This window comes from Mirounga leonina, unplaced genomic scaffold (genome assembly GCF_011800145.1).
Source record: "Mirounga leonina isolate KUSES-001 unplaced genomic scaffold, KU_Mleo_1.0 Mir_260, whole genome shotgun sequence".
NCBI classification, from domain to species: domain Eukaryota; kingdom Metazoa; phylum Chordata; class Mammalia; order Carnivora; family Phocidae; genus Mirounga; species Mirounga leonina.
In genome coordinates, this window is record NW_023270642.1 from 453260 (window position 1) to 467552 (window position 14293).

The 14293-nt window shown below is 35.6% G+C and overlaps 1 protein-coding gene across 2 annotated transcripts in view; it reads right to left on the bottom strand.

The window, feature by feature from the left end:
* Window positions 1–330: 330 nt before the first annotated feature.
* ITGB1 (integrin subunit beta 1) overlaps window positions 331–14293 on the bottom strand; it is a 45464-nt gene continuing 31501 nt past the window's right edge. The window contains exons 10-17 of one of the 2 annotated variants that reach the window (XM_035029528.1): window positions 13852–13992; window positions 13482–13681; window positions 11209–11447; window positions 10764–10986; window positions 9911–10143; window positions 7525–7691; window positions 6623–6703; window positions 331–1537 (exon numbers count right to left, since the gene is read on the bottom strand). In XM_035029528.1, coding sequence (XP_034885419.1) covers window positions 6629–6703; window positions 7525–7691; window positions 9911–10143; window positions 10764–10986; window positions 11209–11447; window positions 13482–13681; window positions 13852–13992 — 1278 coding nt within the window. In that variant the 3' untranslated portion in view covers window positions 331–1537; window positions 6623–6628. The remainder of the gene's footprint in view (window positions 1538–6622; window positions 6704–7524; window positions 7692–9910; window positions 10144–10763; window positions 10987–11208; window positions 11448–13481; window positions 13682–13851; window positions 13993–14293) is intronic. The other variant, XM_035029529.1, reaches the window with a different exon arrangement.

A 14293-nucleotide genomic window follows, 5' to 3' on the forward strand; every position in this document is an offset into this window, starting at 1 on the left:
TGGATCTTAAATGACAATTTCCAGCTTCTAGTTACCAGTTCTAAGATATTCACAGAGTTAATGCTGCCTGATGTAGGGATGAAAGCTATCTCGTGCTGCATGGTGCAGGGAGGGAGGGGCGTGGAGGAGGGCTGAGGATATATCCAATATTATTTAAAGAGCCCAAAGACAGTCTGAAAAATCTCTTTGATCCTACCACTGTCCTTGTGTCCCTGGGACATCTTTTCTAAGAAAAATGAAATACCTATTAACCAGAAATATTTTTTGTCAGCCTAAGCTATAAAAATGTCATGCACAGAAATTAACAAAACAGCGAAAACAACCAACTTATATATTTTAGGCATATTTATTTAATAAATAACTTCAGTAAACAGCATGTAAAAAGTGAACTGTTAAAATTAAAAGGCACTTAACACAAGAATGTGACTAGGATGAAACAAAACGGGCAAATGGGGAGAAGAGAATATACAGTGGTCTGTTACAGCGCAGGATGGACAGGGGACGTGCGTAAGTGAGGGCTGAGGACTCCACATGTTCGCTGAAAAGGCAAATTTACAGCTGAAATGTCAAAGAAAAGTACTGGTAAAAAAAAGTCTTACCCCCAATTGCAAACAAATACATTAAATGATTAGAAGAGGTGATAAAAAGCACCAGGCTTTAAACAAAATACAATGAATAAAATAAATTCACTCAAAGGTCCTCAATTCAGCAAATATTATGTAAATTAAGGCCATTACGTAAATGATGCTAAATTCAGGACTTTTTTGCAGAAAATTTCCCGATCCTTTTATCCAAGGCTTGAATTTCTAAAGAGAAGGCAAAGAGTTACCAAGATTAAGTAACTCTTAAAATGGCACACAGGTTTTAAACTATGTTTTCCCTTCCTAACTCTCTTTTTCCCATGGCCTCCCGTAGATCAAATATTTCAAAAACTATCTTACACCAGTAATTCCCAATATACTCAATCTTTCAGATATGTCATCAGTCTTGTCTAACAGGCAAAGAGCAAAATAAATTTAAAACAATCCTAAACTAGCTACGTAGGACATTTACTTGGATTCTGTAAAACTAAAACCTGACATATCTGTAAAGCTAAAAATCTATTTTAATACTTATTAAGAGAAACTCTCAGCATACTCGTTACTTTAACTACTGCCCTTTCACTCATTCTAGAAATATCACTCAATCCCCAGTAAGAGCCTGATTTCAATAGTCCAGGAGGAAAAGGTCAAAAAGGCACAAGGTGACCTTAGCTGACGAGGATAACCATCCTGTCTCAAGTTTTTTGTCAGTCCCTGGCATTGATTATAACATTATTTTCAAAATAATAAAAAAATTTTTAAATTATACATATTGTACATTTTTAAAAACTGCACACGAGAGAACACGGTGATATTGCCCTAAAGCTACCTTACTGTGACTATGAAAATTACTACTCTGCATTCGGTGTGGTGAATCTGCACGGCAGCACTCATTTTCCCTCGTACTTCGGATTGACAACCGTTGTCACGGCACTCTTATAAATCGGATTTTCACCCTAAAAAAAAAAAGTGAGAAAAATTACTTTATAAGTATTACTTTATAAGACAATACTAAAAATGAATGGTCATTTTCAGAAGTTGTTTCCATTCCTATCTGTCTGGACACAGATTCCTATCACACTCAATTTTTTAAAAAGGCATTCATCAAAGTTTACACAGAAATGAAACATGAAAGCTTCGCTCTACAAGTCGAAAGGCAGCCCTGTAGTCTGGCATGATTTCATTCCTGAGTCCTCCCTACATGGCAGGATTAAGATGTCCTCCACAGCAGAGAATGTGCAGTTATGGCTTCTCTCCTTTCAACCAGTTTGGAATGCCTATCTTAAATAAGAATTAACCCTCCTGCCATTAACTGCCTGATTCTTAGCCCTTTATTGTGGTTAAGAAGGTTCTTGATAATCAATGGGAATCCTTTACTATCATCTCTGTGAGGGAAGCATTTTCCTGAGGCTCCTCCACCACAGAAGTTATTGATATAGAGAGTCCTGGGATAAGGTTGTCATAGAATTGCTGAGGGCACTGTACCTCCACGAGCTGTCAACATTGCCAAATTTGCTTAGAATGTTAACAAAAATAATACCATTCTTCATGAAATAATCGTTATTCTTTGATATCATACTGGTAAAATGTTTTATTTTTATTTTATTTAGTAAAGAGTACTGAAATCAAGCCCAGCAAATGACTCCAAGCCATAAATAAACACAAGAGCTCTTTCAAGATCCAAAAATATACAGGCATTGATGTCTTAAGCAGGCAAACAACATACACTCCCACACTACCATTTTCTTAAAAAAAATATATATATATATATCTTTTATGCTAAGTGATACATTTAAATATCTACTATAGCATTTTCTTTCTCCTATCCTTACAAACTGAAAGTAGGCTTAAAATCCAACTGAGAAGTACAGGCAAATAATCCTCTACCAGAGGAAATTACAGTGAGCACAAATCAATAAATGTTAAATAATAGGGAAAAATTAAGACTTTGAAATGCTGTTTGGTTTTATATGGTACCATTGAGCCATTTGTGGTGATTTTTTAAAATATTTATAGAAAGCATCTAAACAGTCATTTTTGTTTTTAAATTTTATTTACGCTTCACTGCAGATTATATTTAGAAACGGTTTTTATCGCCACAATTTTTGCCCTCTAGGAGCGTACAGTCTGGTGGATGACAAACATGCAAATAACTTACGGTACTTTGATACAGTACAAGATAGAACTATGTACACAATATGGGAGCAGTAAAAGAAAAAAGGGACTTTGAGAAGATTAGGGGTATTTTCACAAAGAAACTGACTACAGATAAAATATTAAAAGATAAATAGAAACACATGCAAAGTCAAAGTTCATATGCAACATCAAGGTCTAGGGAAAAGAATTTCTACATTTGTGTAGAAATATATGCAGTTTAGAAGTTTTTAAGAGTGTACGTGTGAGTGTGTGTACGTTCTGAGGTGTGAGCAAGGGAGAGGAAACAAGGAAGAAGACAGCACCAAATCCTGAAGGTCCTGTATGCCATGCTAAAAATACTGAATTCTATCCCATAGATGGGAAATCATTGAGGATAAGTATAGCGTGTAAAGCTGGGTGGTCCTGAAACACACCAAATAAACCACTACAACTTCAGCTCAGCAGATGGTCTGAATTCCTATTAAGACAGGACAATATGCCTTAGCCCGACCCCAACCTCACCCCACAAACTACGACTTGACCAGTCATTTCAGAAACATGGAGTCAGGATCCCTCAGAGACAAACATTATGTAATCTGGATGATAAAAAAACATACAGGATATCAATTTCTTATCTCTTATCCAACTGAAGCTAATACATTACTATACAGACATTATAGCAGACATTTCATAAGGAGACAGGAAACTGGATCCTGCCAACTACATTCTTAGCAAGTTATACAGCACAAACAAGTTATACTCTTTATTTCCATCTTCCTATTCAGCATATGAGGCTAGAACTAGATTCTTCCAAATATACTGAGAAAACAAATCACCATTTTTCTTTAAAATAATACATTAGATCAATCTAATATTTCATACTTGAGAATTATAAGGGAGGTAAACGCATGCACAAAACCAAAACAAACAAACAAAAACCCAAAAAAACCAAAAAACCCAGAAAACAAAACAAAACAATACCCAAATTATTGATGAGCCCAAAGTACATAAGGCAGAAACTTACCTTTGGAGAAAAGTCTGCCTTTTTATATACACAAACATTTATATATTTATTATTACATCCAAACAAAAGTTTAACATGCAAGGTTAGAGGTAAAATTAAACTATCTGTGTTAGGTATCATTTTAAATGGAGGTAAACTAAAATAAACCAGATTAATTTCCATTGTTCAGAGTGCAACCCCACCCCTATCTTGAGAAAAAAAAAAAATCAAAAGCAAATTTAAATCAAGGGAACAGGGTTATATTCAGAAGTGAAGTCCTCTGTACTCAGGAAGTGCTCACACTGGAATGACTGACAGTGGTGGCTACAGAATCATCTCTGTAATATAACATATTAGATATACAATACACAACTGTGAGAGATTAGGAATCTACATTTAAATTTGCATAACAGCAGGGAGGATAGACAATTTTTTAATCCACTTAAAAATTATATAGTTGATAATTTGATTTTTTAAATGTACCTACATCACAGTCTTATGCAGTAAAGTAATTACAGTGCCTGCTCATTGTCTGAAATATGTTAATGACATAATTCATTGATTGACAAACCCTGGTCCCATATCAGAAAAGTGTTTCACAAGCCATAATTTATTTTCATTTCTTAATGCTCATTAATTTCTAATGTTTATTTCTACTTTAATTTTTTGTGAGAAAACACCTCAGAATAACCTGTAGCCATTAATTTGCCTGGATTCCACTAATGAATAATAAAATTTTAACCAAACTTTTACTTCTTGAGTTATCCAAAAGGCTTATTTTGGCTGAAGAAGTAAAATTTTAGCCAAAAATTAATGATATAAACATTAAGTTTCACTATTATCGATAATTTCCTTCAAAGTACAATTTAATGTGTAGTAAAGGTGGAAATTACACCTTTTAATAGGATACACAGAAATTTATCTCATTTGAGAAGTAACCATATGGAACTGTCAATATTGGACTGTTTTTGACCTACCAAAAAAAAAAGAAAAAAGGAAGAAAGAAAAAATTGAGCAAATCAGTTGCCTTCTAAAAATTCTCTGTGGAAAGGATTAGGAAAGAGAAGAACACACCGAGTCTAGACTAATACAAAAATATACCAGCCTGCCCATATATGAATGTGACTGCAATCTTCTGCCATCAAATTTAATTTTGCCATTGCAAAGGTCTTAAAATCTGCTGAGAAATAAAAGAAAAATCTGACAAGTAATGGTTTCTAATGTTCCTGGGCCTTCCTACATCTTAAAAATATTAAGCATTCCTGTATTTTAAGTACAGTCTCAGTAAATAAGCAAAAAAACAGTGTTGGTTTCTATGTCATAAAGTGGTATGTCTATTACAATGTTTGTCCAATGCAGTAATGCTACTCTAAGTTACTACAAATGTCAAAAAGCTGTAATTCTCTATAAAGAATGATCTACCTCTTCTGAACCAGGTAACAGAGTCTCCTGAAGATGAGTGACTGCTGCCTAGACATCGTAGAGGGTAAGAATACAAACCCTGGGGTCCAAACTGCCTGGGTCTGAATCTGAGCTCTTCCACTAACTAGTCATGTTGAACCTGGTCAAGTTACCTAACCCTTCTGTGCCTCCGTTTTCTAGTATGTGAAATAAAAAAAAAAGTCCTTGGGAAAGTAAAGAGGAATTCTAGACCATCAGCCAGGAGAATCTGCTCTTATTATAATGTTTTAAATCAGTTTTAGGGACTTACATGATTATATTAAAATATACTAGAAGCATTTCATGAAAATTCAGATATAAGGAAATCCTGACCACTACTAATAAAGAAAAAATAATAAATTTTCATTCAGGTAAAACGTACATTCACCAAAATAGATTACCCTATGTAATCAGTGAATAGGAAAAGCAAGCCTTATTACAACCTTGAAATTTTCAACTAAATTTTTACTTAAAACTGTAAATAGGACTTTCCCTTTAAAGTCTATGTTGTTGTCTTTTTTAAAAAAAAGTTCAGGGGCGCCTGGGTAGCTCAGATGGTTAAACGTCTGCCTTCAGCTCAGGTCGTGATCCCAGGTCCTGGGATTGAGCCCCATGTCCGGCTCCCGGCTCAGCAGGGAGCCTGCTTCTCCCTCTCCCTCTCCCCCTGCTCATGCTCTCTCTCTCTGTATCTCTGTGTCTCGAATGAATAAATAAAATCTTAAAAATAAATAAATAAAATAAAATAAAAGTTCAATGTTAGATTTGAATATTAGAATCATTCAATAGCCAGAAAAATGTATATATAAATAAAAGGTCTTCTGGTTTTTAATGGAATTTCAACTTAACAACTAAAGAATCTCCAAATAGTTCTAGAACCAATAACAATGATACTGTAGTTCCATATTATACAAATGTTTCAGCAGGTTACATTTATTTTTCTGTTTTGCAATTTAGATTTCACTTTTACTTTTCACTATTTCACCCTGAAATCTACATATAGTGATTTATATGTAAGGGTAATGCCATCTAAAGCACAGAAGTGTAGTGAAGATTATAAGTGACAGGCTAATACCACAAAATACAGTTCATTAGCCAGACACCCACACAATAGAGGTTATTAATGGCTCCCTGTCAAAGACGTGACAACTAAGCTCTGAACAGCGAAGTGGCTCAATGCTGTTGAAGGGCTGGGATCTGACCCGAGGTCTGTCTGACCACAAAGCACGTCCTCGTCCTCTTTTTACCTCAACCCAGCTGCTGCTTCTGTACCATAAAGCTTGTTTTAAAGCCCTTTGAAACACTAACTCTAAATTAACACACACACCAAAAAAAGCCACAATATAGCCATATAAATAAAGCCAGACTTTAAAAAAAAAACAGCAGTAGTGATAAAGCACACTCAGTGCAGTAAAAAAGAATAAAAGTTCACATGCAAAGACAGAAAATGAAAGAAAATACGAACGGCAACTTAGAGACCAGCTTTACGTCCATAGTTTGGATTCTTGAAATTATTAATAGGACTCTTGTAAATCGGATTTTCTTGCTAAAGTAAAAGAAATAGTTTCTAATGATTTCATCAGAAAAAAAATTGACATGTATAGTGTTTAACCACCATTAAGAGAATTTTCACTATTTTATAAATTTTACTTTTACACTTCTGAATATCATTTAAAAAAAAAAAACCTAAACTGCAGTAAAATGCAAATGACTAAAATTCATTTATAATTTAAAATTACCTAAGATTGCCTTCTTGTGTCAAAAGATAAATACATGAAGGCCAACATTTGGCCACCCCACCCTCGGACTTCATATTTCAAAGCACATTACATGCTAGTACATTTCACTCACTTTCAGCTTTTAAAAATTTTTACAAAGTTTATTGAGTTATAATTTGCAGAAAGTTAAATATACCCCTTTTAAGTACAGAGTTGTACATACATACCCACAATCAAGATCATCCCAAGAAGACCCCTCATGCCCTCTTCCCCCCACTCCAGCTTCTGGAAACCACTGATTTAGTTCTGCCCCCATAGTTCTGCCTTTTCCGGAATGTCATATAAGTGGAATCATATAATATGTAGCCTTTTGAGTCTGGCTGCTTTCAATTAAGGTTCTTCTTTGGAAAAAAAAGGAGAGAGAGAGAGAAACTTTCCACTGAATATCTTGCTACACAGATAACATTATTTAGAATTCTACTTTACATGAGATGAAAAGGCAGAAGAACAGATTTAAGATCAAAATTAGGAAATAAAAACAATGACCACCGTATCCAGAAGATACTTTCTTACGTTTTGTTTTAATAGGATATATTTAAGATGTTTTCTGTTTTTCACCTCCTTACATTTTAGATGTTCTGCAACTTACCGTATCCCATTTGGCATTCATTTTTTCCTTTTCGAATTTGGCAAATTCCCTTCTGTCATGGATTATCATTAAAAGCTTCCAAATCAGCAGCAATGCAAGGCCAATAAGAACAATTCCAGCAACCACGCCAGCTACAATTGGAATGATGTCTGGACCGGTGGGGCACTCTGTAAAGTAAAAAGGAAAGAATGAGCACACAAGGGATGTTATATGCAAAGTAGGGCCCAAACTACAAAGACCTGGTTAGTCTCTTATCAAAAACATACAGGAGTAAAAAACCCAAGATAAGTCAATGAAAAGAATTCCAAAGAAACTATAAAAAAGATACTAGAACTATTGTTGACATTGCTGCTATGAACTGAGATACCCTTCAACAGACGAATGGATAAAGAAGATGTGGTTCATATATACTATGGAATATTACTCAGCCATCAGAAAGGATGAATACCCAACTTTTACATCAACATGGTTGGAACTGGAGGAAATTATGCTAAGTGAAATAAGTCAAGCAGAGAAAGTCATTTATCATATGGTTTCACTAATTTGTGGAACATAAGGAATAGCATGGAGGACATTAGGAGAAGGAAGGGAAAAATGACGGGGGTAAAATCAGAAGGGGAGACGAACCATGAGAGACTATGGACTCTGAGAAACAAACTGAGGGTTTTAGAGGGGAGGGGGGTGGGGGGATGTGTTAGCCCGGTGATGGGTATTAAGGAGGGCACATACTGCATGGAGCACTGGGTGTTATACGAAAACAATGAATCATGGAACACATCAAAAACTAATGATGGTGACTAACATAACATAATAAAAAAAATTATGAAAAAAAAAGATACTAGAACAATTGACTGGCCATAGGATACATGATCAATAAACAAAAATCATAGGTATTTCTATATATTGTATAGAAGTTTATTTCTACATATTGGAAATTGAAATTTAGAAAATAACATCTTCTACAACAGCATCGAAAATCATGAAGTACTTATGTAAACATCCAACAAAATATGTGCAAGATTTGCAATGTGAACAATTACTCAGCACTGATAAAATCAAACTAAATCAAAGAAGACCTGAATAAATAATGTTAAGATGCCAATTCTCCCCCAATTCGATCTACTAAACTCAATGCAATCCCAATCAAATTCCTGGCAGGAGTTTTGTAGGTATCAGCAAGTTAATTCTACATTGTACAAGCAAGGGAGAGAACTAGGAAAGTGTTTCAAAAACACTTTGGAAAAGAACAAAGTTGGATATCTCACATTACCAGATTATAAGACTAGCTATAAAGTAACAGTAATTGAGATAGTGTGGTATATTGGCTAAAGGTTGGATGCAGAGATTAATGGAGCAGAATAAAGAATTAGAAACAGGCCAACATACATAAGATCATCTGATTTTTCAACAAAGGTAGAGAAGGGTCAGTCTTTCCAACAAATGGTGCGAGAAATACTAGACATCCATACATAAAAAACTGAATCTCACTCCATATACTAAGATTAACTCAAAATGGGTTATAGACCTAAATGGAAAACCAGAAACTATAAACCTTCTATAAGAAAACACAGGAGAAAAATCCTTATGAGCCTGAGTTAGGCAAGGAGTGCTAGATATAATAGTAAAAGCAAGATCCATAAAGAAAAACTTGGCAAATTGTAGTTCATCAAAATTAAAGCTTCTGGTCTTTTTAAAAAACACTACTAAAGAGGAGAAAAGATAAGGAAGCATTAACTGGTAAACAATATTTGCCAAACACATATCTAGAAATGCGAAACAATACGGTTTGGCTATTTCTTACAATGTTAAACATACGCTCACCATATGCCCCCAAATCCATCCCTACTATACATCCAAAAGAAATGAAAACTTACGTTCCCACAAAAACCTGTAGACAAATGTAGACAATTTCAAAGAATATACAAAAACGTGCCTATAAAAATCAAAATAAAAAATGTTTCATGTTCCTCAGAACATGAACTGAACAAATTCACGTTTTATAATATCCTTTAACAAATTATCTTTCCCGGTAGTACCCAAACCTAAATCAAGCTCAAACTTAAGCATCATCGATAATGATCTAAGTCCTAGTGCGTTCCTGGTTAAATAAGTGTCAGGCCGTATGCTGAGGGTTTTATGTGGATTCACGCATTTAGTCTTCCAACTCTCCACTCATAACCCTTAAGACTTGCTTTGTCTTTTCCTTATCTCATATAGTTAACAATCCTATTTTAAAGCTTTGAGATTAAAAATGCCCTAACTTGAACCTAAAATAATCTAGCTGGAGGTCATTACTGTGTGTTAAGGAAAATGCCAAGAGGCCTAAGTAGTAGGAGAAAGAAGACAAAAGAAAATGAAAAGAATTTTGAAATGATCCGATTTTTACCTGGAGTCTCTACAACATGAACAATGGCCTCATTGTTCCCATTCACTGAATATGTGAAATAGAACCAGCAATCATCAACATCCTTCTCCTTACAATGGGACAGGGGATCAACCTGGCCTGGTTGCGGTAATTTGTCCCGATTTTCAACCTTGGTAATGTTGAAATGTGAACATTCCTGTGCGCATGTGTCTTTCTTTTCTCCTTTATTGAAGGCTCTGCACTGAACACACTCTCTGTGAAAATACAAATTATATTAAAAATTTATTTAAAATTTAAAATAAGTATTTGCTTAAAAACTATTTCGTGTGAATAAATGGAGAGGCACAGGACAATTCTAGACAGAAAAACTAAATTTAAAGATGCTAGTTTCCCCAGTGAAATTATATAGTACCGTTCAAACTAAAATCCAAGAAGAGAAATAAAAAAGTAGTAAAATAAAACTAGCCTTATCAGACATTATAAATACATAACACAAAACCAAAATGATTTAAACAATGTGTTGTTGATACAACAACAGTTCTTCAAAAGGCAAAAACCTTCAATTTTGCTTAGTTTAGTCAAGAGATAGTAATTAAACAACTGGAAATACTAATTCACAAAGGTTACCACTGGATTTAATTACACAGCCGGTTCAGACCAAAACGATGGCCCCAGCTGCTCTCCTATGACACACTTAAGTATCATGTGACAAACGCCAGCGACTGAGAAAGGATTTTTAAGACTCAGAGTCTTAAAGGGCCACCGTGCGTCAGATACTCTATGTCCAGGGTGACCGAATATTGGTGCTGTTCTGGTTCGAGCGCTAATACCACACAGTCAGGCCAACTGTTTCCAGCCCCTCGGAAATACCTACTTGTGTTCCGCACACACGCCGAGGCAGGTCTGACACATCTCACAGGTCGGCCCTTGGAACTTGGGGTCGGTGCACTTACAGGCGCCGCACTCGCACACGCCCCGGCCGTTGCAGATCTGTCCATTCGTGGCCAGGCACGAAGTCGTGTCCAGAGAACAGTCACAGGCACTGCCAGTGTAGTTGGGGTTGCACTCGCACACACGACACTTGCACACGCCATTTCCTGGGAGGAAAAACACCATTTCTCGTAACAATGGTAGAGACATCCGAGCCGGCCCCGACTCAGAAGGCAACATAAGCAGCAGTGTGGGAGAACACGTAGCTGAGGATGGACTGACCCGCCAGTGCTGCCCTTCCTCCACCTATTCACCAAGCGAACTCCTAACGGTTTTTACCGTATGCGACAGCATCCCATTTTAGGACCATTTTCAGACCCCTTTCTCACCTCCACAGATTAAGCCATTGGATCTATCGCAGTTGAAATTATCACACTCGCAAAATTTGCCAGAATAAATTTCATTTGTATTATCCCTCTTCCTACAAACACATTGTCCACAGACACACTCTCCGTTGTTACTACAGATCTCCGAACTGTTTTCTTTCCTGCAGTAAGCATCCATATCTTCACTGTTCACTTCATCTGTGCTACATTCACAATGTCTACCAACACGTCCCTCGTTGCACCTGAAGAAAGAATCCAAAATTTCAATCACATAAAAGAAAAATAATTTAATAACAAGTCATATTGTGAGAAAGACTGGGAGAGGAAATAAGCCTGTGAACAGTATCTTCAAAATACAATTATATTACATGGGAGTGTTCACACCACACATCACAGACAAAAGTGTACCTAAGTGTTCAAAAGTGTTCATATGGATACACACGTGTGTGTATGCACCGGCCAAGTGCATATGGAATATAGGCAAGAGCCTAGGGAAAAAAATCTGTCTTCAGGAAAATATCCATTTTGATCAAGATAAAAATATCATCTAGCAGTGAACAGCTAAACAAAACATTTGGAAATACTGGATCAAATTACTTTAAAAGAGTATATTAGTTCTGTTCTCAAATGATATGCTATTATATTTGGTATTACAGATGAAGCATCTCTAAATTTAAAGCAATGGTCCAACTGTTAATCTAAAAAAAGGTACAATAGGGCACCTGCGTGGCTCAGTCGGTTAAGCGACTGCCTTAGGCTCAGGTCATGATCCTGGAGTCCCGGAATCGAGTCCCGCATCGGGCTCCCTGCTCAGCAGGGAGTCTGCTTCTCCCTCTGACCCTCCCCCTTCTCGTGCTCTCTGTCTCTCATTCTCTCTCGCAAATAAATAAATAAAATCTTAAAAAATAATAAAATTAAATAAAATTAAATAAATAAAAAAGGTACAATAAACACACCCCAAAAAGTGCAGAGAAGTTGAAGAAAAACGTATTGAGCATATCATTTAAAAATAGAACATACTATTTAAAAATAGGTATACCCTATGGGTCCAGACTTCTCAGACAGACGATATTTTTAGAACACCCAAGGCTTATAGACACTGGAAATACACTAATTCTGTATCTGGTGAATATGTAAAGGGAAGAAAGGCAAAATTTTTTTTTAAAGATGTATTTATTTATTTGAGTGAGAGAGAAAGAGCATGCGCACACACCAGCAAGCTGTGGGAGGGGCAGAGAGAGAGGGAGAAAGAGAAAGAATCCTTAAGCAGACTCCCCACTGAGTATGGATCCAATGCCCATGGGGCTCAATCCCACAACCCTGAGATCATGACCAGAGCTGAAATCAAGAGCCGGTCGCTTAACCGACTGAGCCATCCAGCCATCCCAGGAAGACAGAATGTTTTTAAGATCTTTTCAGTTAATGAATTTTACTAAAAACACATCTACATGACTCAATCAGGATACATACAACATAAATAAGTAAAATATAACATTTAAATTGTTATTTAGAATAGACAACTAGTAACTGATGGTGAAATCCAGCCATTTTTTTTTCTCATGATTAAAAACCCTTCAAAGCCTACTCCTTTGGGGCTGACATTTAGATCAAAATACTCTCCCCTTCCTCCTATCTTTCAAGGAGAAAGCTATATTCAGAGTATATTCAATTTTAATTTTTAATTAGAAGGTAACCACCACAGTATAAAAAAATTATAAATCATTCGATTACAGTTTTGTTAAGTAGATTCTATGTTCAGAAAATACTATTTTCTTTTTACTTTCACAAAATATATTTTTTTAAAAAATTATTCCAACAATGCAGAAGTACATGCACAAGGTGAATACCCTTTATTGCTTCCTAGTTCCACTTCCAAGATAAAACCATTATAAGTTTGATACACCTTCCTAAAATGCTTTTCCGTAAATGTATTTTATATAAACTTATTTAGCTCTAGAAAATTCAGGTTGCTATTATTTGAGGGAAAAACCCAAAGGCTACCTTAACAATTTGTTTAATATATGTCTTAGATGGCTATAAAACCTTTTATTTCAAAGAACATCTCTTAAGCAAAAAAAAAAAAAAAAAAAGGCAGGGAAGAACTTTCTGTAAATACCATACAAGATCATCAAATTGATCTCGGGTGAGCAACAGCGGTTGGAAGAAAGAATTTACTTACTCTAAATAGATTTTTTTCTGGATTTCTCAAAAGAGCCTGCCCAGAACTTTCTAAACCGAATATACCTCTCTGTCATGCTCCAACAACCTCAGCTCACCTGCAAGCTCCACACTCGAACGTCCCATTTCCTTCATGACACTTTGGACTGCTAGGGATGCCTTCACTTTGGCATTCACATTCACAGATGAACTGAAGAATAACTTCTACTTCTTCAGTAAAGCCCAGAGGCTTAATTTTAATGGTTTCAGAATTCTTAGTTGGACATTTATTTGAAGTTATGCTAATTTCAAATTGAACCTTGAAGGAAAAAAAAACAATTAAATTAACAACTAGCTAAGCAATTTAAATCTGCTAAAAAGTATTTCAAAAAGCTCCTCATTTCTTTCACTGTTTCTCAAATTATAAACTAAATTTGCTTATAAGCAAACAATTTTTTCTTTTCTTCATAAAATGCTTATATAACATACCTCATCTCCAATGGAAATATTCGAACATTTTCTTCCATTCTCCCCTGTTCCGTTCACCCCATTCTTACAGTAAGATTTGTAATTTATTGTTACTCCTTCTGGCAATTTGCTGTTTTCCAAAATGACTTCTGAGGAAAGGGACTAAAAGAAAGACTAATCACACACAGGAAAGGCAAACAAAATGCTATTATAAAGTACACCGAATACATAAAACCAATGGGCAAAATGAACTATTAAGAAAACAGTTATTATTTAAATAAAAGATTTGGAGCCAAATTCTGAGTGGCCAGAAAACACAGACCCCAGAGAAACAGGCTCAAATTAAAATTCTTCAAAATACTGCACATGATTAAAAAGCACCTGGGTGGCTCAGTCGGTTAAAAGGGTCTGCCTTCGGCTCAAGTCATGATCCCAGGGTCCTGGGACTGAGCCCCACATCAGA